Consider the following 20,665-nt stretch of genomic DNA (forward strand, 5'->3'; position numbering starts at 1 on the left):
AGATCCTGTAAAGGAATCTTGTTCTTTGATTGACTTTTTTGATTACGTTGGTGGCCATTTTATCACCGGAAAGATTGGCCTCCAGGATGGAACCTAGTTAGGTAGGTAATTTCATCTTTTCGTGTGATAATATTGTCACCCACTCTAACCAAGAAGCCATCTGCCTTGCTGAGATTACTATTTGATCCGAAGTGAATGGATTCAGTTTTTACAAAATCTGCTACGAGGATAACAACCAGAAAAAGCACTAGACTTGTTTACATATCACTCAGGGTCCTCCTATACATACCAGTGGTCCGGGGGCCGTCCACCAGTGGTCCTTGGGGTGGTGGTCCCTTAGAGTATAGGGTGGTCCCCAGCTAAATGATGGAGAGTTGGTAACCAAATGGACCCTAATATATAGATCTTTAACTTTTGAGAGCGTAAAAAGAAACCAAATGGACCCGTCCATTTGGTTTCTTTTTACGCTCTCAAGAGTTAGATTATTGTTAAACATCTGCATTACTTAATTTACAAGAAGTCTACACAATTAGAGAATGCTGAAGAATTGTTATTTTGATGATCAATAAGCTGTTTGACATCGATCGGAGATCTGCTGCTCTTCCAATCCTGGCTGTGACGCAGGAGAACTCAGGAAAATAAATCAAACCGGAGTCACAGCTCAGAGCCTCGGGTTGCTTCAGAAGCTCTTGTTGGTTTTAGAAACAAACTAAACATGGTAAGATTGAATGTAACATTTGACACAATTTTCCTTCTCTTTGTCTTATATGATATTACCGGAAACGGCTTCTCGGTCTCATGATGAGTCGCATCATCATGTAACGTTTCAATAATGTTTATTATAAAGCATAAGGAGCTCACACTAAAGCTAACGAGTTAGCCATGAACATGTTCACTGCACTGTGAGTAAGCAAAACACCGCAGCATGAGCATCCATTCATTATGCGCTCAGTGAGGCTGCAGAAATATATATATATATATATATTTTAATTGAACCGTTGCAACATTAAACAAATACAAATATATGTCTGTATAATAATGAAGGTCGTCGTTTTTATTGTTGATAATCTTGCACGTTGGCATTTCATCTAGCTAACGAAAGCTAACATGCTAAATTAGCTCAACTATGCCCTTTTAGTTATTGTTTCGCTACCGCTTTTTACAATAATTTGCACAGCAGTTAGCCTGCCTACAATAGAAGAGTATCTAATGTTAGTGTTTGAAATGAGAATAGGGCTAGGGTTACTTTATATGATGATTTCCCGTTTTTTTTGTATATTGTTGTCTAAAATGTAAACTGTCGTAGATGTCTAGGCTAATAGAAGTGTATGATGAATTGAAAATGGTGGACCCTGTTGTAAACAAGTGTAACAGTTTTTGTATTAACTTGTGCTTTCGTTTGAAATGTGCCCATTCTGCATACTGTGAAATATATATATACACCGTATATATATTTAATCAATCAATCCCCATTACCCCTTACATGGTTTTTTTTGGGGGGGTGGGCAGATGACAGTGAAGTGACAATTCAATTTAAGGACTTAAGACCATTTTCTTAATACAAATAAAGTAAATAATTATTGCATCAGAGCTAATCAACAAACTATACTATAAAAATGTCAAACATTGGCCAAGGTGTCTTATAATATCAGAATGGTTAAAGTCCTACTATTTGTTGCATAAATTTGGTCTCCGCATTTGACCCATCTCTTGGAGCGGTGAGCCGAAGCCGTGCTGCACTCGGGAATCAGGCATTGGGTCCCATTTTTACAAAGAGACAAAATTTGTGAAAATAGCCGATCTACAAGCTCACAACCTCTCGCAACAATATTGTTCTGGAACAGAGTCAAACAAAATGTACAACTCCTATCCAAGTGCTTATCAGGGTGTGTGTTGGGGGGGCGGGTCCCATGATTATTCTGGGGGTTCGCACTCGCAGCCTGAAAAGGTTGAGAGCCACTGCATTACCATGATGAATGATGACACGGATTCCTGGTGCCATGGAGAAGTTGCAAACAAAGCTTGCACCTGCTTTGCTGTCCCAGCTGGCTTCCTTATTTATTTATTTGGTAATCTAATGCCTTAGTGTAGAAAAGCCCATGTCACAGAATGGCTTTAATCTCTTGTGGAGCTCAGCCGTGTTTGGTTGAGTTTGTGGAATATTAACAGACATGCAAGACTTCGCGAATTACGTGAGCTCAGTAAAACGTGTTACATTTTAATATGCTAGAAATTGCTTTTAATGTCTTATTCAAAACATGATCCGTTGTACAATCTCTCTCTCTCTAGTTCCGCAACCAGTACGACAATGACGTCACAGTGTGGAGCCCGCAGGTGAGTTCCTATCCCTCATAGGCTTTCAAAAATCGAATGGAACAATGTATTGTAATTCAATTCTATCCCACAGAATGTTGTTGCATTAACATAGGCATTTGCTTCTTATCCAGGGTCGTATCCACCAGATTGAGTATGCGATGGAGGCAGTGAAGCAGGGCTCAGCTACTGTAGGACTCAAAAACAAAACCCACGCTGTCTTGGTGGCACTTAAGGTAATATTACTAATATAGCATCTTCACTTTTAATTGTACTCTTTTCACTAGGCCGTTATTTCAAGTCAATTTCTAGTATGGCATACTTTTAGGTTTTTCACTGGCTGTCACTTTTATCATTTGTTTTATCTTTTTTGTATCAACAAATTCACACAATGTATTATTCACACATTATTATTTGGCCTGCTGAGGTTTATCAGTGTCTTACTTAATGTGTTTGTTGTGTCTCTACAGAGAGCTCAGTCTGAACTGGCTGCCCACCAGAAGAAGATCCTCCATGTTGATAACCATATCGGTATCTCCATTGCGGGACTGACTGCTGACGCCAGATTGCTCTGGTAGGAATCATATACACACACACACACACTGTCACACAGACGTGTGTGTGTATCAAGTCAAGCTGTGAATACATACCTGATGATACCTGCTGAAGGGTTGTTTAGACCGAAACGTTGTTAGCTGCAAGTGAAGACAGTGTGGCATTTCCCTTCCTTTTTTTTCTTCCTTCAAGCTGTGAAATGTGAATAAATAGAATGTTTTGTAATCTAACCAGCATTTTCCAATTAATCTCTCCTGCAGTAACTTCATGCGCCAGGAGTGTTTGGACTCCCACTTTGTATTCGATAAGCCCCTCCCAACATCACGCCTCGTCACTCTGATCGGAAGCAGTATCCTTTCAATTGCTGTTGTTTCATCCATAGAGTAAAGTTCTCAGTCGCCACGACTGATTTCTGTCATTTGAATTCCATAGAAGACATTCATTCGACTTCATTGCTGCATGTCATGCATGTCATGAATTAAATTAAAAATGAATGAATAAATTAATGAATACTTTGTTGTTGTTAAGGAGTAAGGGAATAAGGGAAGCAACAAGCTGCCGGAGAAATGAGGCAATCGTTGCGTTTTACTTTTATGGTTTAATGTTCAAAGTTTGTCAGAAATTGGCACAAAAACTAATCGTATAACTGTAAATAAAAAGCTTCAAATACTTCAACTTACATACTGAAAATGACCAACGGGAACTAATAAAGGAGTCAAACAACTTGAATTAATACAGGTGCGAACGAGGTTAACTATCCAGTGACTGTTTGTACTGTCCACTTCTCTGGTATAAGAGTAATGTATTGGTTATATCTTAAATTTAGCAACTATTATGCACAGTCGGCATAGCTTTTGACGTACTGTATAAGGTAAAAATACATGTTCTCCTTAAACACGTGTTTAGAAACCCAAATCCCAACGCAGAGATATGGAAGAAGGCCTTATGGCGTGGGACTCCTCATTGCTGGATATGATGTAAGTTTGCTTTGTCATGATTATGAGTTTTATATTTTATTGAATGGCATTATGGCAAGAATGCTCTGTGCAGCAACAATCCTCCAGGGTGCTGATGAAAGTAGGAATCGATAGTTAAATCATTAATCCGAAAGGTTCACGGCACACAAGGAGCCTTCCATTTTATTTAATGTTTTTGAGATATTGGCCAACATTTCAATAACTGTGCATCTCTAGTTTTGGACTAAAGAGGCATTGCTTTTTTTCATAATTTTTTTCTTCCAGAATGGACAAAATGATTATATCTTTTTTAAATACAGAATGAGACATCGGTTATCGGCCATAACAGCAATTAATTATATCGGATATTGATATCAGCCAAAATGTCTCATCGGTACATCCCTACAAACGTCCATAGTTCATCAGTGTTAAAACAATTCTAAACGATTTGAGAGGCTATGGTTCTGCAAGAATAGGTATTTGCTAATGGAAGGTCATGGAGCATAAACCTGTATGTCAATGTGCACCAGACTTGTTTTTTGTTTTTTATCCATCACACATAATTATCTATGTATTGTTTTCCATTAGGATATGGGACCTCATATCTTCCAGACATGCCCCTCAGCAAACTACTTTGACTGCAAAGCCATGTCCATTGGAGCACGCTCGCAGTCTGCACGCACCTACCTAGAGAGAAGCATGGACAAGTTCATGGACTGTAAGAGCATGCACAAGTATTTAACTTAGTGTATTCATTGAGCACTGCTGTGGACCGACTGTTATGATGGTTATAGAGGTGCAGAAAGTAAAGAACCACTCATTCACCTACATGAGTGCATTCAGACAGGCATTCAGGCATTCAGGCATTCTAGGCATTCAGGCCCTGAATGGTAGACGGAGCAGGATTAATTTCACCCGTTGATATATTACAGCTGCTCATGGACACTCTACTGTTTGAATTGAGGCTTGTGCTTTTGAAAGAAACACACGAGTGAAACGTGTACCGGTAATTGATTTCATGCATAAGGCTAGACATTAGAACTGATCTGGAATGTCTTAAAATGAGAACAACCAGTACAGATCATTGGGAGGAACCAGGAGCCACTCGGCGGCATCCATAGAAAACGGACAGTAAAGAAGGTCTCTGAAATATTTGAGGACAACACACACACCCTCCATACCCACTACGAACTAATATAATGCCCACAGGCCAGCGATACAGTGTCAAAACTCACTAAAAGGGCCTCCGTTAGCTTTGTGCCCACCTCCAGGCTTTTGAATGCCCAAGCTGAACCCCCCCCCCCCCCTCTCGTTGGACTATCTAATGATCCCTCCTTCCCACCTGACGGACTATAGTGAACACATAGACGGGTTGCATACAGTATATCAGATTATTAGCACTACTTTGAATATATTATGAATTTAAAGCCCTAACCACACCAAAGGGTCAAGACGGTTTTAGCGTTGTCCCTGCGTGGTGATATGTCTTTGTTGCACGTTGACCCACGTTGACCCACGTTGACCCTAGTGATCAACGCATGGAATTCAATGGCCCAAACCACACTAAAGGGTCGAGATGTACAGTAGTATTGTGTGTCACACTTTGACCTTATGTGGGTAGTGTTTTGCCCGAAAGGCAAACTATTCCTCGTTGTCTTTAAACCACTGCAAAATAAGTTTCTGAATGGAAAAATAAAGTTCTTTGTAGTTGAAGTACAGACCTGTCGATGTTTTCCAGGTAATCTCAATGAGCTGGTGCAGCATGGCCTCCGTGCTCTCAGAGAAACGCTGCCCGCAGAGCAGGATCTGACCATCAAGGTACCATTACACACACATCTACACAGTAGAGCAGGATCTGACCATCAAGGTACCACTTATACACACATCTACACAGTAGAGCAGGATCTGACCATCAAGGTACCACTTATACACACATCTACACAGTAGAGCAGGATCTGACCATCAAGGTACCATTACACACACATCTACACAGTAGAGCAGGATCTGACCATCAAGGTACCATTACACACATCTACACAGTAGAGCAGGATCTGACCATCAAGGTACCACTTATACACACATCTACACAGTAGAGCAGGATCTGACCATCAAGGTACCATTACACACACATCTACACAGTAGAGCAGGATCTGACCATCAAGGTACCATTACACACATCTACACAGTAGAGCAGGATCTGACCATCAAGGTACCACTTATACACACATCTACACAGTAGAGCAGGATCTGACCATCAAGGTACCATTACACACACATCTACACAGTAGAGCAGGATCTGACCATCAAGGTGCATAATAATGAAGTCTATGATGTCAATATTTAATGTTTTAAGTAAATTCAATATGAATGGTTGTAAATATTATAGGGTAAACTGACATTAATAAGCTTTGAGCTTCAGCCTATGCCTTTTTGATCAACCAAAAGAGTAAATGGTGGATAAAATGTTAAACGTAATGACTTGCTATAGTGATGATGATGATGATGATGGAAATAAACTAAATGGTGTTTTTGTTTTGTTTCAGAACGTGTCCATTGGCATTGTGGGTAAAGACATGGAGTTTGTCATCTATGATGACGAGGCCGTGGCTCCCTACTTGGAGGGACTGGAGGAGAGGCCTCAGAGAAAGGTACAGTACATTGTTATCCTCATTTGGACTAGAACACAGCCATTCAGGAGGTATGGTTCAACTCCATGTCTTTTGACCAATTCCTCTTCAACAAAAGGTCTTTTGTCTGTTTCTCTCTGAGTCAACATGATGAGCTCCTGATTCTCTGTCTGGTAACGGGTGTCGAGTCCTGTCAATTAGTCTCTGTAATGATTCTATGGCCCCTTCTGCCACCAGTTTGACACCCCTGGTCTATTCTAGACCACCCAATGTGCGAGGATGTCTTGCCTATGTATGTTCTCTTTCCCAATGCAAGCTTCTTTGGCAAATGGGTACATAGAAACGGACACTATCAGCATCCATGGACTTTTTAGGTTGTTTTAAGTTCCCTATATATAGGGAGATATATATATATATATATATATATATATATATATATATATATATATATATATATCTATATATACAAGTGAAAAGGTGTACCCATACTCATTCTTCATGCTCTATCTCCGACCGAACCACACTTTCACCACACATCTCTATATGCAAAATAAATTCGGCACACTCCCCGCACTGACATAGCCTATTTTTTAGCCGTTCAAGTGTCTCATTTACTCTGCAAATATTACTTTTATGAAACACGCTGTTATTGCTCAACGTCAACAGCCTACGTCACAATCGTCATGTTGGCGTCTACCAAAATCGTCATGTTGGCGTCTACTACGCCAACTACGTTCACTTAATGGGGCCAGTCTTTCACAGTGACACACATGTTACATGAACCACGCGCCCGGGATGGTTTCTACCCCTCAATGTCGTATTTGCTGCGCCCTACGCTGTTGCCACAACACAAGGAATTTAACCACGCTACTTGCATACACTGCAACTCGCTTACAATTCGCAAACCTGGCAACACTGCCCTCTCTTACCAGCCCCGCCCCCACACTAGCTTGACAATGTCATCTCGCGCAGCACAGAATCTGATCTCGCGCAGGACATTGATGAGAGACAGAAGGAACAGGAGAGATTATACGATCGCTATTTCGCTTATTCCATCTAAATCTCTTTATTTACAAAAAAAATGACTCGACGATTCCCTTAGTTACATCAACATTGTTCTTTGTCAATAATCGGATTGGGCCAAAATATCACCCTTACACCGATCACTTTGCCTATTTTCGCCACACAGCCAATTTACTTCCGCGAGCGGCCGGGCCATTCCGCCCATGCGAATGCATGGAGAAAAAAAAGAGACGAAAATCCAACTGTATCGGAGCAGTGCCACACACACACACACACTCAGTCACACACACACACACACACACACACACACACACACACACACACACACACACACACACAGAGAGGAGTTGACAAGTGAGAGAACGAGACGGCTGTTGCGTTTCACCATGGCCAGTGCTGTTGTAGACAGGCAAACGCTGGCTTTCAATATTTAATGAGAGTTGCAGAACAGCAGAACCACGTTACAAAATGCCATGCAGGTCACACATGTTTTCACTCCTAAAATGTATAAAACTAATAATACATGTGAAACGTTGCCCGTTAAAATCGTTTTGTGTAAAAGATCGTCAAATATATGGCCGTTAGTACTGTTAATTCAACATCCGGTGAGGGGAGGATACGGATTGTGTATGGAAATCAGCGCATACAGTGGGTGGGCTTTAGACCGGATGTAAGCCACATCCACTAAATGTACACTAAATAGAAATAGTATAAAATACTGCATAAAATGGTGTAGCCTACTGCAGCTATTTATAACCAGGTAGTGTATAAGTGAAATTACACACTTAAATTAGTATTTAATACTTGAACTAACAACAGATGGGTCTATATACTATTTGTCTTTTCTTCTTTTTTCTTTCATTTACTTACTTAGAGCTTAACAAGAATGTTACAAGTCATCTCATCTTAAAGAAACATTTAAAAAATGTTAGGGCATAAAACCCAAAGTTGTTAAACCTTTTCTTATTCTCATTCTGATTTGTTATTTATAGAAAATAAATGTGACTTATTGGGAAACAAGTGTTTTTCTTTACAAACCAAGATATTGGCCTAAATTATAATGAATATAGCCCTCAATGCTGAAAAAGAAGGTTTTAAAAAAATAGATTGAAAAAATTTAATCAAACATCGAAGCAAATCGTGAGCTTCAAATCGAACATTGAATTGAATCGTGGACTAGGCGAATCGTGATAGCGAATCGAACATCGAATCGAATCGTGAGCTGCAAATCCAAAATTGAATTGAATCGTGGACTAGGCGAATCGTGACAGCCCTAATGTATACATACGCCTGCACGCACACACACGCACATGCACGCCTGTAAGGCCCCCCCCCCACACACACACACACCAACATGCGATTCATTAAATAACTATTTCTCCGCACGCGCGCACACAACATTATTCACGTGAAGCCTACAGGGAATTACAGACGGAATGTATATACACACACACACACACACACAGTCCCGGCTCACATGCTTAGAATTTATAGATGCGCAATTTTGGGATTATTTTTGTACATTGAAAAAATATTGGGGGTCCTTTGCTCTTGCCATGACAATGTTTGAGAACCACTGCTCTAAAACAATATTAGACAAAGTTTGAGACACAAACACATTGCTCTCTCTCTCTCTCTCTCTTCTCCTTTTGTATAATTTAAATAGGCCTATTCATGATTCTGCTTATAGAGAAGTAGCCTATGTTAGTTTGTTTTATGGACTTGAGAGCTACTTTCAAAACGACCAGCTCAACATACCCACCAAATAAAACTATCATCCCATTGCTGCAAATAGTGACAAAATGTAATTGAGGGGCCTTTCATATAGGCTACATATAAGACAAACGCACATGGAATGGGAAATAGAGGGGGGACAATGCAAATCGTAGGCTTTTATTTTTGTTGGTATTTGACTTTGCTTCTGATGATTGTAAGCAACAACAAGTATTGCATTGTGTGTTTGAGCTGACAGGCCCTTTTTGATGTCAATCACTCAAGTCATTTCAGTTCATCTAAAGCGGAAGATGCAAAAATCGTTTTTTTTATTAAAATTATATATATTTTTACTGCCATGTCATGTGGTCTACCTGCAAAGCCTTTGTAGATCGTGATCTACCATTTGGGCACCACTTAACGTCAGATCAGGGGTTTTTGTCGGCCAGCGCCAACAATGCTCCCCGAAAGCATAATCGCAGCAAATACCGGGCAGTGTGTATGAGCCTTAACATGTTGACTACACTACACTACACATAATAACTAATAACCCGTTTTCAGCTTAAAGCAATTATATTTCATTGAAGCAACTCCTTAGCATTGTTTTCATACCATGGATGTGACAAGAAAATGTATCAAACATAAGGGAAATATTAAATAGTATCGGGTGTACCAGTTTGGCCATTTCTTTTTCTTCAATGGGGCAATACATTGATTAAACAAACGTTTGATTGATTGAGTTGTACCATGTTATACAACCCTAAACTAATTTTAGAATACACTACACAATACAATACAAATTTAGAACATATTTTGCACGTTTCATTTTTTTACTCAGAGATCCGTTTAGCTATACATGTGATATTTTCAGGCAACGGACCTACACATGTCAGCTACCATAAACCACTTCAAGTTATTTTTTTGATAAAACAGGTCGGGAGTTATTAAACCGAACGTGGACGCTGTTTCAGTGTTACATTTGCAATAGATAAACAAGTCCAAAGTAGCTTATAATGATCAGACTTGGCAACACTGTCTCTAGGTTGAACGTTCGACTTTACAAGCTCACACATATGAAATATGTTTTTTTGAATCTTCAAACTGAGACATATTTTATGATAATACTGTTAGCACAGTCATCATACTCCAAGAGCATACAAATGGAACCAAATGGACCCTGATTTTCCCAGAGAGCAAATGGTATCAAATGGGGGTCTGTGGCCTAATGCATTTCAAACTGGGGGTTCTTGGTATTATATTCTCTGCATATCTTATCAACTTGGGGTGAATATTTCACCACAATACTTTACTGAATATTTCACAAGAATATAACACAAGAGTCAAAAATTCCTTCTTCCCATATTGCGCTGCAACGACACTGGGATGAGCCCGGCGAAGCCGGGCGAAATTCTAGTATATATATATAGCTCAAATTGGTTAGGTTAGGTCATCCACATATGTCCGCTTTTAGATAACCATACACATACATAGTTACGTCATCACCCAATCCCTGATTGGCAGAGCGACGCCCACCAACACACGGACCCAATCCAATCGGTCGAGGGGCCACCCACATACGCAAATGCATTTTTGGGGTCCTTCACATGAAATAATTTGAGAACCACTGACACAGAAACAGTCATGATTTGGAAGACATTCGTAGAATCTGGTCTAATTAATGACTATCGAGAATCTCAAACTAGTGATCACAAAATGGTCTCCAATGTTCTACTCATAATCAACTACTGTTCTTCTTTGTGTTGAAGGTCGCCCAGCCAGCAGACGAGCCTGCAGCGGCAGAACCTGCCCCCGGCGACGAGCCAATGGAACAGTGAGACAGACCTGTCACTCAATGATAGAGCCAGTCAGTTTCCCCCCTTAGAGTGGCTGGAAACCAATATACACCAATATACACGTCAAATACACGACAACAGACCAAGCGAAAAGCAAGCTGTAGCGTGCCACTTGTTGAATTGTTTCTCGTTATGCTCTCGGCTAACATCAGGTGATGTTGCTTTTGTATGGGTATACTATTTCCATTTTACAAATAAACTCTTTTTTCTGAACTGCAGTGTCATTGTCCATACATGATGAAAACAACGGATGAAACTTGTATGTTGAAACGGGACATATTGTATTTATTAAATCATTCACAGTATTTTCTCTCAAACACTGATATGCAAAGATGGGTGCATTTATAAAAGTGACCCTTAATACTTAAAACCGCATTTTATATAATTATAAAGTTATAGATTATAGAAGACAAACCGAAAACATCACTGATAATGGGGGGAAAAGCTCACATATTCTGCATAATTAAACATTTGTAACCCATTCAGGACGGGAACCCTTTTTGTTATATTTTGTTGTCTGTCTTTATACTTTAGCTATTGAAAAATGGCAGATCTACAAGCTCATAGATCATACATTTTTCACAAATTGTGAAAATGTGTGCAAATCTTTGAATATATATGCTGTCCCGTTGAACGCTTTTAACTCAATCTTTGCTTCTGAGGGGGGGCCCTGGAAAAACATTTTCAGATGGGGGTCCGCGGCCAAATTCATAGTGTATACTTTTTGGGGTCCTTGAAATTGTTTGTGAACCATTGACAACCTTTTACATAGTAAATTGTAGACAGTTTTCTTTATTTCCTCTTAAAATAAAACTATTAATCTATAAAGTGATATGGCCAAGTTGCCAACCATATTACCCAGTCACTATCAGCAAGCCGCCAATTGAATCCCACCTCCAAGTTAAAATCTATAAATGTACAGTAGGCAGTGTTGATTTTGTCGACTAATACTATGACAAAAAATGTTCGGCTACCTTTTTTCACTGAGGGAAAACTCAACAAATAAAAATGTTGCATGCTGAAAATAGCCGATCTACAAGCTCACAACGAGCTTGTAGATCGGCTATTTTCAGCACGTGTACAATCAGTCATTACGACGGCATCAATGCCCGCCAAAATACATTTTAATCGACTAAAACAACTAGATTTAGTCGACTAAAATCTTATATTTAGTCGTCTAAAACTACACATTCAAGGTGACTAAAATCTGACTAAAACTAAATGAATGCTATTCAAGAGACTATGACTAAAACTAAAATCAACACTGACTGCAGGTCTATACATTTCTATTGAAAGTTCATGTGTTGCCGAGAACAATCCAACAAGCCCCATGTGTAAAACTACTTGGAAAAAGGATTCAGTATCAACCTTGCTGAGAGGAAAAAAATATATAATTTGATCCAATCCCTCGTGTCCCTTTTTGTTGATCAATAAATTAAGTCAATAAATAAATAGCTACAATACAGTTTTCATTTCTACTATACAGCTGAGCTTCATCTGTAGAAATACCTGATCTCTGAAGATTAGCACACTGATGCACACAATGAAATCTGTGCTCATAAAATTGGCCATTCAAGTAATATGCAGGTCTGGCCCCTCTCAATGCATATTGCCCCAGGCAGATTAAGTCTGGCCCATCTCAATGCATATTGCCCCACGCTGATTGAGTCTGGCCCTTCTCAATGCATATTGCCCCAGGCAGATTAAGTCTGGCCCCTCTCAATTGTGGGAGGACTTCATGGCCGAAGTGGTGACGAGCCAACCAGATTCGTCTGGAACCAGGCTATAACCAACCAGGGCCCAGTATGAAAATATGGGGCAGAACATGAAAAAGAAAAAATACAGAGAGGGACAAGACTAATATCCACGCAGTTATATTAGTATCGCTACGCAAGGCAATGGCAGACAATGGCCTTAGGATGGAAGGTACAAAGGACTTAAAATTGTCACTACACTGTGAAGTAGTGGACAGCAAATTCCTTACTGAAGCCACCAACCCCAGAATTTGGAATATTGGGGGTTTTGATTGTTTAGTGTCAAGTTAGAGATCATTATTAGTATGATCCAATTTGATTGTGTGATCTTTCTACAAAGGAGGCTCTGTGTTTTCCAAAAAGCCTTTGTGCCAAGATCATTTGTTTGCTGCTGTCTTCTGCTAATTTTGTCACATCTTTAGCCCATGTATAGCAAAATAAGATGGTTGTGACACTTCCTTGGTTACAGAATATGTGTTCCCATATTCAATGGCCGCTGCCATCCTTCATGCTACGAGCCTTCGTGAGGAATAGTCATCTCTTTTCACTCTCTTTTTTGGTCAGTGACAGTCGCGCTTCTTGTTCCTCCTCCTGTTCCTGCGTCGGACCACCTGGGTACAGGAACTCGTGGCGTCTCCGTCTGCCGTTTGGAGTTGGCTTGAGTTGAGGTCCTCCATCTTCTCATGCTCCATCGCAGAGGTCATCTTCAGGGTCAGCTCCAGCTCTTCTAAAACCCCCACCAGGTCCTCCTTGGGGACACCCAAATCGATGTCACCCTCAACCCTACCCTCCTCCTGACCCACCACCGCCTCCGGTTCATACGGCTCCTCCTCGTTCCTGCAGCCCGGACCACCCTCAGGCCCTGTATCCTCTTCCTCACTTTCTGTCACCTTTTCATCGCCTGCTGTAGTGAGAGGAGCTTCTCTCAAATCTTTGAGCAAATCCTCTGATTTCTCAGCTTCTTCTGAGTCTGGGTGGTCCTCAGGGTGGTTCTCCCTCAAGTCCTCCTCAGCCCCGTCGTCTGCTCCATCTCCCAGCGTCCTCTCAGCGTGCGACTGTGTCTGTGGGTTATTGTGCTGCTCATGGTGATGAGGACAGTGGGAGTGTTCCCAGTGTTGATGTGGCTCTGCCTCTTCGGGAAAATCTGAAACACAGTTTGACAATGCACACTGTTCAAAGGGAAAATACTACATGATGGCAATGCAGCATGGGGAGTCAGTCACTTCACACACACAGTACAGTTTATAGCAGTGGATCTTTTTTTAGCTAGGTGCAACCTGGCTATACTGGACCAGCGTGATCTAGTATGAGAGTGACAACACTAGCGTTGACTCCCATTGTAATAATGGAATGCCGAAGTGCTCATTCTGTCTCAATGGGAAGTTACTATGTTTGGATCATAGCACCCCGCTTTGTGGCAAGATCAAAGCGTGTCGCGACTCATCTTCTTCTACAGCTCTGGTGAGGACCTAGTCCTAGTGGAAACTTTTTCATGATTGGCTGCCTCTAAGCCAATGGGAGATAAAACCCATAGTGAGCTTGCTGCACCTGGCAGTTATGATGTGAGTCATTCTTGTTTCCTTGGAGCAGTTCCGTACGCCGAATAGTGAAAATTGCCGATACAACCAATGGACTACCTCCAAACCAATTTGGGAATCCATGGGCAAAAAAAGATCTGGATCTGTCTTTAGACAGACAAGTACTCCCGCCCCCCAATGGGGCCATTGGTTTATAGTTTACAGAAACAAATGCTCTTTGTGTATCCAAGTCCAAGTGTATTGGTAGATTTGGTAATGCATTTGGTAATGCTGAACGAAGATAACTGAACACACTTTTACTGAATGATTTTTGACAGAACTTATTGCCACCCCATTTTATTCTTATTTTGCGAGTCGGTCCTTTCCAATTACGTACATGTCAGGTCAACACATTTTCCGTAGACAATATGTCATGTTTTCTGGCTGCGTGTTGTAAGTGTTTACCTTCCCACTGTGGTTGGGCTTTGTTCTCTGGAGCCATTCCTTCCACCAGCCGGCCCTCCTGCATCACTCTAGTGATCTCTCTGAGCTGCATTAGAAGGCTCTCCTCCTGGTCAGAAGTTACTCCCTTCACCCTGGAGCACACACACAGGAGGAGACATACTGTATAGGTCTGTTTTTGGAAGAAACCACCTAACTCCAAAAATAACTCAGGAAATAAAAAATATACATTTTTCAAGAACGATATACTCCCAGGCTGTTCTCGGACCAAACAATGACATCCAACATTGTTAGATGTCCAGTGATATCGCTGAGCGCGATATGAAAAAAAAGTATGTGAATTCAGAATGGGGGAAAACAAATACGCAAACCAGGTAGGATGTGAAATGACGTCAGACTTTGGCGCTCTATTGTATTCATGATCCATCAATAGCACAATCTGTATCAGGGCTTCACAACATGATTATAATTTCATAAAATATCTATCCTACACTGACTGCTATGTGTGGCCACATTTGTGGGACTATAATGGTGTGGGGATCTATCACAAATGAGCTAGTGAAATTGTATTTGAATTGGGTTAAAGCAAAAGCAAGACAATATGTAAGTATATTCAGATTAATTCAGATGCATAATGCATATCAGTACGTGGACGAAAAAATTAAAAGTCTCGAGAAGATTATCTCTAATATGTGCCCTTGAGGAGAAACAACGCAATCACTACAGAACATTCCGGGATATAATTTAGGAGATCGTTACTTATTTGTTATCAAATTAGCAAACACAGTTAAACAACATGGAGACATTGGAAAACTGAGGGAGGATGCCAGTTGAGGAAATTATGGGTGGACTCTTAACGCAGGCTCACACACCCACCTCTCAGGACTGAAATTTTGGGTGGACTGACTCTACCGCACGGACGCACGTTGCACGCACGCGCGCGCACACACACACACACACACACACACACACACACACACACACACACGTCTCAGGACTGAAATGATGGGTGGACTGACTCTAACGCACACACACACACACTGTAGCACTGCCACATATTATTCATTAAGGATTTATTTTAAAATGTCATTTAAAAGAGCATGGCTCAAAATATTCCTTTAACTCTATATCCATCCTTATGTGTAATGTTCTATTTTCTTTGAGAGGTATCTGTTTTGTTTTTGTTTATGTTTTGGAGGGTCAATGTCGGGAAGGAGATTGATTGATTGACAGGCCGTGACGCTTCCGTCATTAAACGCACGGAAGTCGCCGGTTCTAGAGACTTGTGGGGACAGAGACACAAACGAGCAGGGAGTCCACGTGAGACCTGATCGTGTTCGTATAAACTTTATCTGTATGCTATACGGTGGAAGATAGCCACGGCCACCAACTCACCGCTGACAGGAGTGTACCTGGCCGGGAACCGTCATCTGCTCCGGTGAGAGTTTTGTTTGTCTGTTTGGGTCCAGCGAGGAGTACCGTTTGTTTTCCGGTTCGAGGGACAGTGGATCTTCTCCGTTGGATTGGTTTACGTTGGGGGATCACCTTTACGTTTATTATTTTGTGTTGGAGCGTCAGGGAGACGCATGAGTAATCAAGGAATGATAGAAACAATAACGCCGGGGCTCCACCGGGCATGTGTGACGCGGGTCAAAAAACGAACCGGGGCAATTTTAAAGCAGTCACCGAACGCAGCACAACGCAGGCAGTGGAGCCACCCTTCATTGATTAAAAAGGGAACATTCCCTGACGGTGACGGAGACGCAACGCTGACATGTTCAGTGGAGCCCCGGCGCAAGAGTGAGCCAGCGTGCGAGTGTGTGTGTGTGAGAGGCACGGAACGGTGCGTGCGTTCGGACATTATACGATCAACATTTAACCTGTCATCACGAACACTGTTGTAACTTAATTGTCATTGCTGATGTATTGCATACAGTAGATAAACTATTTATCTGAACCTATTTCTGTGTTGGTGTCAGTGGTTTATAAGTAAAGCATTCAGAGTATACATTTTTTAAACATATCAATTTTATCTTTAAAGGAGGATCATTTTAGTAACTGTGATATAAATATCTGAGCGTTACAACACACCCACCTCTCAGGACTGTGGTTGGCCTTGGACACGATGTTCTCCATCACCAGCTCCGTCTCCTTCAGCTTCTCCTGCAGCTGGACCAACTCAAAGTCCGCTAGAGAGAAGGTCATGAAACTGGTGAGGGAGGCCTCTTCTGTTGACCAAACTCACTTTCATGGTGGCCATGCTTTAGATAAATATTCAAATCTACAATTTGTACTATTACAACTACTAATAACAATATTACTACATAACTACTACTACCTACAATAATGATAATACATGATGATGCTCAAAGTGAACAATTTTGTAATGGTGTGACAGATAGGACTGGGTGAAATGAATGATACTCACTGATCTTCCTCTTGTTGTTCTCTGATCGGACAGATTGAAACTTGTTTTCTGTTGGCTTGGTGCTGCCCCTGGATGTTAGCTGAGAGAGATTAAGAAACCAAGATTTGTATCTAAATCTTTATCCCACTGTAAGAAAGGCCCTGACAGTGCTCACACACAAGCATACGCACAGCACACACAAGCATACACAAGCAGCACACACACACACACACACGCATACACAGTGGAGAGGCCCTGATTGCCACAGGTGTTTTGGGTGCTGATCACTCAGCTATTTGACTCTGAAGTTAACTGATCAAAGACTAGCTCCTTAACAGGCTGTATGGCCTTATTGGTCAAATAGTAATTTAGGCTTGCACACTGCAATCAGAGCCAGTGATTCCAGCTTGATGTGCCACAGAGCTTCATTTCAGTTCAGTTTGGCCAACAGTAAAGACCTGTGCAGTGTGTGTCATTCTTGATATGTGAGTAGCAGTATTTGTGAGTGTTTTGTGATTATATGTTTAGTTAAAGGTAGAGTAAGTGATTTCACTTAATTCAAATATCACTTATTTTTTTGTTTTGTTGTGATAATCCTCTCTACTATAGAGTGTGCTGACCATATAAGGAGTTCCTCCCTGTCCCCAGTTAACCCCTGGGGGTCAAAAAAACCATAGGTTTCGTTTTTGACTCTCTATCCTGATTGGACGAAGGCTTAGGTCCCACAGCCAAAAACGAAACCTACGGTTTTTTTCAGTGAAATCACTTACTCTACCTTTAAGTCAGTATAGTGTGTCATCATGTGCTACGTGCTATGTGTGCTATGTTTAATTCCCTGCATTTTATTTGATAGTTTCTGTACACATTAAGCCAAGTTTGCCAACAATATATATGGTTTATATAATTAAGTTAATCCGTTTCATGGCCAATTCAGCATGAGACTTGTTCAGAGTGTTTCGCACTAGGCCTATACTATACAGTGTACAATTGGCAATTTAGGCATTTAGTCTGTGTTAGTCATGTTTTAAAGAGCATGTATGTTTTTGTTGCTTTATTTTCAGACCATACTGTCACTGGTCAGTGTCATACTGTCTTGTCAAAGTGAAGTAAACTCAAGTCTAGAAGCAATGTGGTGGTCCATGGTGTTTGTTCTGATCGACATTCAGGGGCGAGTGCTAATTCCAACCAGTATACAGTCCTTTCAGTAACCCTCAGCTACACCCACGATTTTGCAACTAATTTTTTTCACCCAGTGTCAATTATCTAATGTAATTCTGGGCGCTACACTTCCTCTGCCAACCTGGGGGGGGGGGGGGGGGGGGGGCAGCGGACTGACCTCATGCTTCCCTCTATGCATGAGGAGTCCAAGCTGCTTCTTTTCACCTACAGCTGTTGTATTGTGATCACTATATCTATATCACATTTCGATTGGGCCTTTTGAGAAACCAAAAATACACAGGGAAGACATATTTGACATATTTCTAACCACACGTGGGGGTAATGTTAACTCCATAAAACATAAAGAAAAGTATGGTGTGCATTATTTCACCTTGAACAGGATGTAGAGGATGTACACCAGGATCCCGAAGCCATAAATGGGTATGATCTGCCCGGCCAGATTGGACTTGCCAGCGCCGGTGCCGGCCCCCGTCCCAGCACCCTTGGCTCTGGCTATGGCCTCCGGGTTGTGGGCCCTGGACCGGGACCCCACAGCTCTCTGGCCATCCGGGGCCTTCTTGGCCACGGGCGGGAAGCGCCCAGGACCTCCTACAGGATGGGACGAGGCAAAGCAATATGAGTAAGACAGAGTTATGACATTGAGGGGGCAGAAAACTGAGCGCTCGAGCGCTGTTCGTGCAAGCCTGGAGAGTGACAAGCTGAAGTTTGAAATACATCGTTTTCAATGAAGGCGGCGGAAAATCGGAAATATCAACTATTGAGGCATGTATGCAACATGCCAACTGTTTTAAAGTATTGTATAAAGTGACAACTAAAGTCTCTGTAATGTTTATGTTGTAGCCTACTACTAAAACACGATCTAAAATAAAGGGATTTAAGATCATTAAAGATGGGCTGTTGCCTGAGTGCAGTGCATTCTGTCAACTTCTGTCTTACTCTATGGCTCTGGGACAAGGGAGGGAGAGGGGATAGCAAGAAACAAAACTATACATATGCAAATATAAATGTAAACATAAAATCAAATTAAGTTTTAGCTTAAAGAAATACGGAAAGCATATGTATCGCAAAATAAGTAAACTGACGGAAAACAAAATACAAATAAAATGGGGTGCGAATTAATTAATTCAGCTGCAAAGAAGAAGCTGTTTGTGCGCACCGGTGCTGCATGTTGCGAGCGCCCTCATCTGGGAGGATACTGTTACTACAGTAGGCCTACACAAGGCCGATAACTATTGACAATAAATAAAATGTATAACAGTATTAGTTAGCCTATTATAAAGCAGTGGTTTCAACCAGTGGTCCTTGAGGGGGTTCCAGGTGGTCCCCCCAGTTAAATGATGAAGAGTTGGTAACCAAATGGACCCTTCAACTGTTGAGAGTGTAAAATGAAACCAAATGGACCGGTCATTTTACGGGTCTCAAGAGTTAAATTATTGGTAAACTCATCTACATTACTTAACTTACGAGAAGTCTACAATCATAGAATGTAGAAGAATTGTTATTTTGATCAACATCTGCCTGTATCATTATTAGTCTATCTCTCCTAATGGTACCAACATCAACAGCATGGATGTGGACAATGAAATGTCAAAACACAACAAAATATTCTTTCGTTTTGGCTGAAAGTCATTAAATGGTGGTCCGTGGCTCAAATGCAGAATAAATAATGAGGACCTTGATATGAAAAGGGTTGAAAACCACTAGTATAATAAAGTGTTAATGCCACCTCAGGAGTCAGGACAGGTTACTGTATACATCCCACAGGGTGGAGGCCATGATGGAAATGCAATGATGATCAATCTTCATCTTATCTTTGAATAACGGCCAGAAACCTTTACCATCTGGCCGCTCAGCATCCCCCTCCGCGGGACAACAGCATTTTATTTATTTCATTTCATCTTATCTTTGAATAACTGTCAGAATTAAGTAAACGTTACCTTACCATCTGGAGGACGGTCAGCATCCTTCTTCCCTCCTCGGGACAACAGCATTTTAGGAAGCAGCAAAGCGACGCAGAGCACAATGCATGTGGCGAGAGTCACCTTCTGAAATGTTGACATCGTCATTTTGACGTGTGAGATAGATAGATAGATAGATAGATAGATAGGTTGCTCGGTTGGTTACAGTAATCTTAGTTACGAATTGCAGTATGAAAAAGATCGCCGATGCTTTCACACTGGGATGAAAGGCAGCGGTGGCCGAGTGGATTGCGGAGCGGTCTAGATACCGGAAGGTCGCCAGTTCGAATCAGCGATCCGACACGTTAAAATTACCACCGTTGAAGTGCCCTTGGACAAGGCATTGAA

At 41.3% G+C, this 20,665-nt stretch overlaps 2 protein-coding genes across 2 annotated transcripts; one reads left to right on the top strand and one right to left on the bottom strand.

The window, feature by feature from the left end:
- The first annotated feature begins 619 nt into the window (after positions 1–619).
- psma1 (proteasome 20S subunit alpha 1) lies at positions 620–11,253 on the top strand. Its single transcript, XM_080762431.1, has 10 exons — positions 620–718; positions 2,290–2,334; positions 2,448–2,549; positions 2,784–2,887; positions 3,129–3,217; positions 3,775–3,845; positions 4,413–4,542; positions 5,563–5,642; positions 6,368–6,472; positions 10,954–11,253. The coding sequence occupies exons 1-10, from the start codon at positions 716–718 to the stop codon at positions 11,020–11,022; spliced, it is 798 nt and encodes a 265-aa protein (XP_080618557.1). The 5' UTR covers positions 620–715; the 3' UTR covers positions 11,023–11,253.
- A 2,063-nt stretch (positions 11,254–13,316) lies between these two features.
- On the bottom strand, positions 13,317–20,454 carry ric3b (RIC3 acetylcholine receptor chaperone b). Its single transcript, XM_080761010.1, has 6 exons — positions 20,302–20,454; positions 18,730–18,947; positions 17,202–17,280; positions 16,869–16,962; positions 14,777–14,907; positions 13,317–13,938 (listed from the first exon to the last, which is right to left on the bottom strand). The coding sequence occupies exons 1-6, from the start codon at positions 20,423–20,425 to the stop codon at positions 13,355–13,357; spliced, it is 1,230 nt and encodes a 409-aa protein (XP_080617136.1). The 5' UTR covers positions 20,426–20,454; the 3' UTR covers positions 13,317–13,354.
- Positions 20,455–20,665: the final 211 nt, after the last annotated feature.

Source organism: Protomyctophum bolini (assembly GCF_963924005.1).
Source record: "Protomyctophum bolini genome assembly, chromosome: 4".
Taxonomy (NCBI): domain Eukaryota; kingdom Metazoa; phylum Chordata; class Actinopteri; order Myctophiformes; family Myctophidae; genus Protomyctophum; species Protomyctophum bolini.

Bases quoted from the DNA above. Each gene is read 5' to 3' on its own strand.
- psma1 (XM_080762431.1), top strand. The intron at 2,335-2,447 runs GTGAGTTCCTAT...CTTCTTATCCAG, and splicing joins TCACAGTGTGGAGCCCGCAG to GGTCGTATCCACCAGATTGA. The intron at 4,543-5,562 runs GTAAGAGCATGC...GATGTTTTCCAG, and splicing joins CATGGACAAGTTCATGGACT to GTAATCTCAATGAGCTGGTG.
- ric3b (XM_080761010.1), bottom strand. From the start codon at position 20,425: ATGACGATGTCAACATTTCAGAAGGTGACTCTCGCCACATGCATTGTG. The intron at 18,948-20,301 runs GTAAGGTAACGT...CCCATCCTGTAG, and splicing joins TGCTGACCGTCCTCCAGATG to GAGGTCCTGGGCGCTTCCCG. The intron at 16,963-17,201 runs GTGAGTATCATT...CCTTCTCTCTAG, and splicing joins GAACAACAAGAGGAAGATCA to CGGACTTTGAGTTGGTCCAG.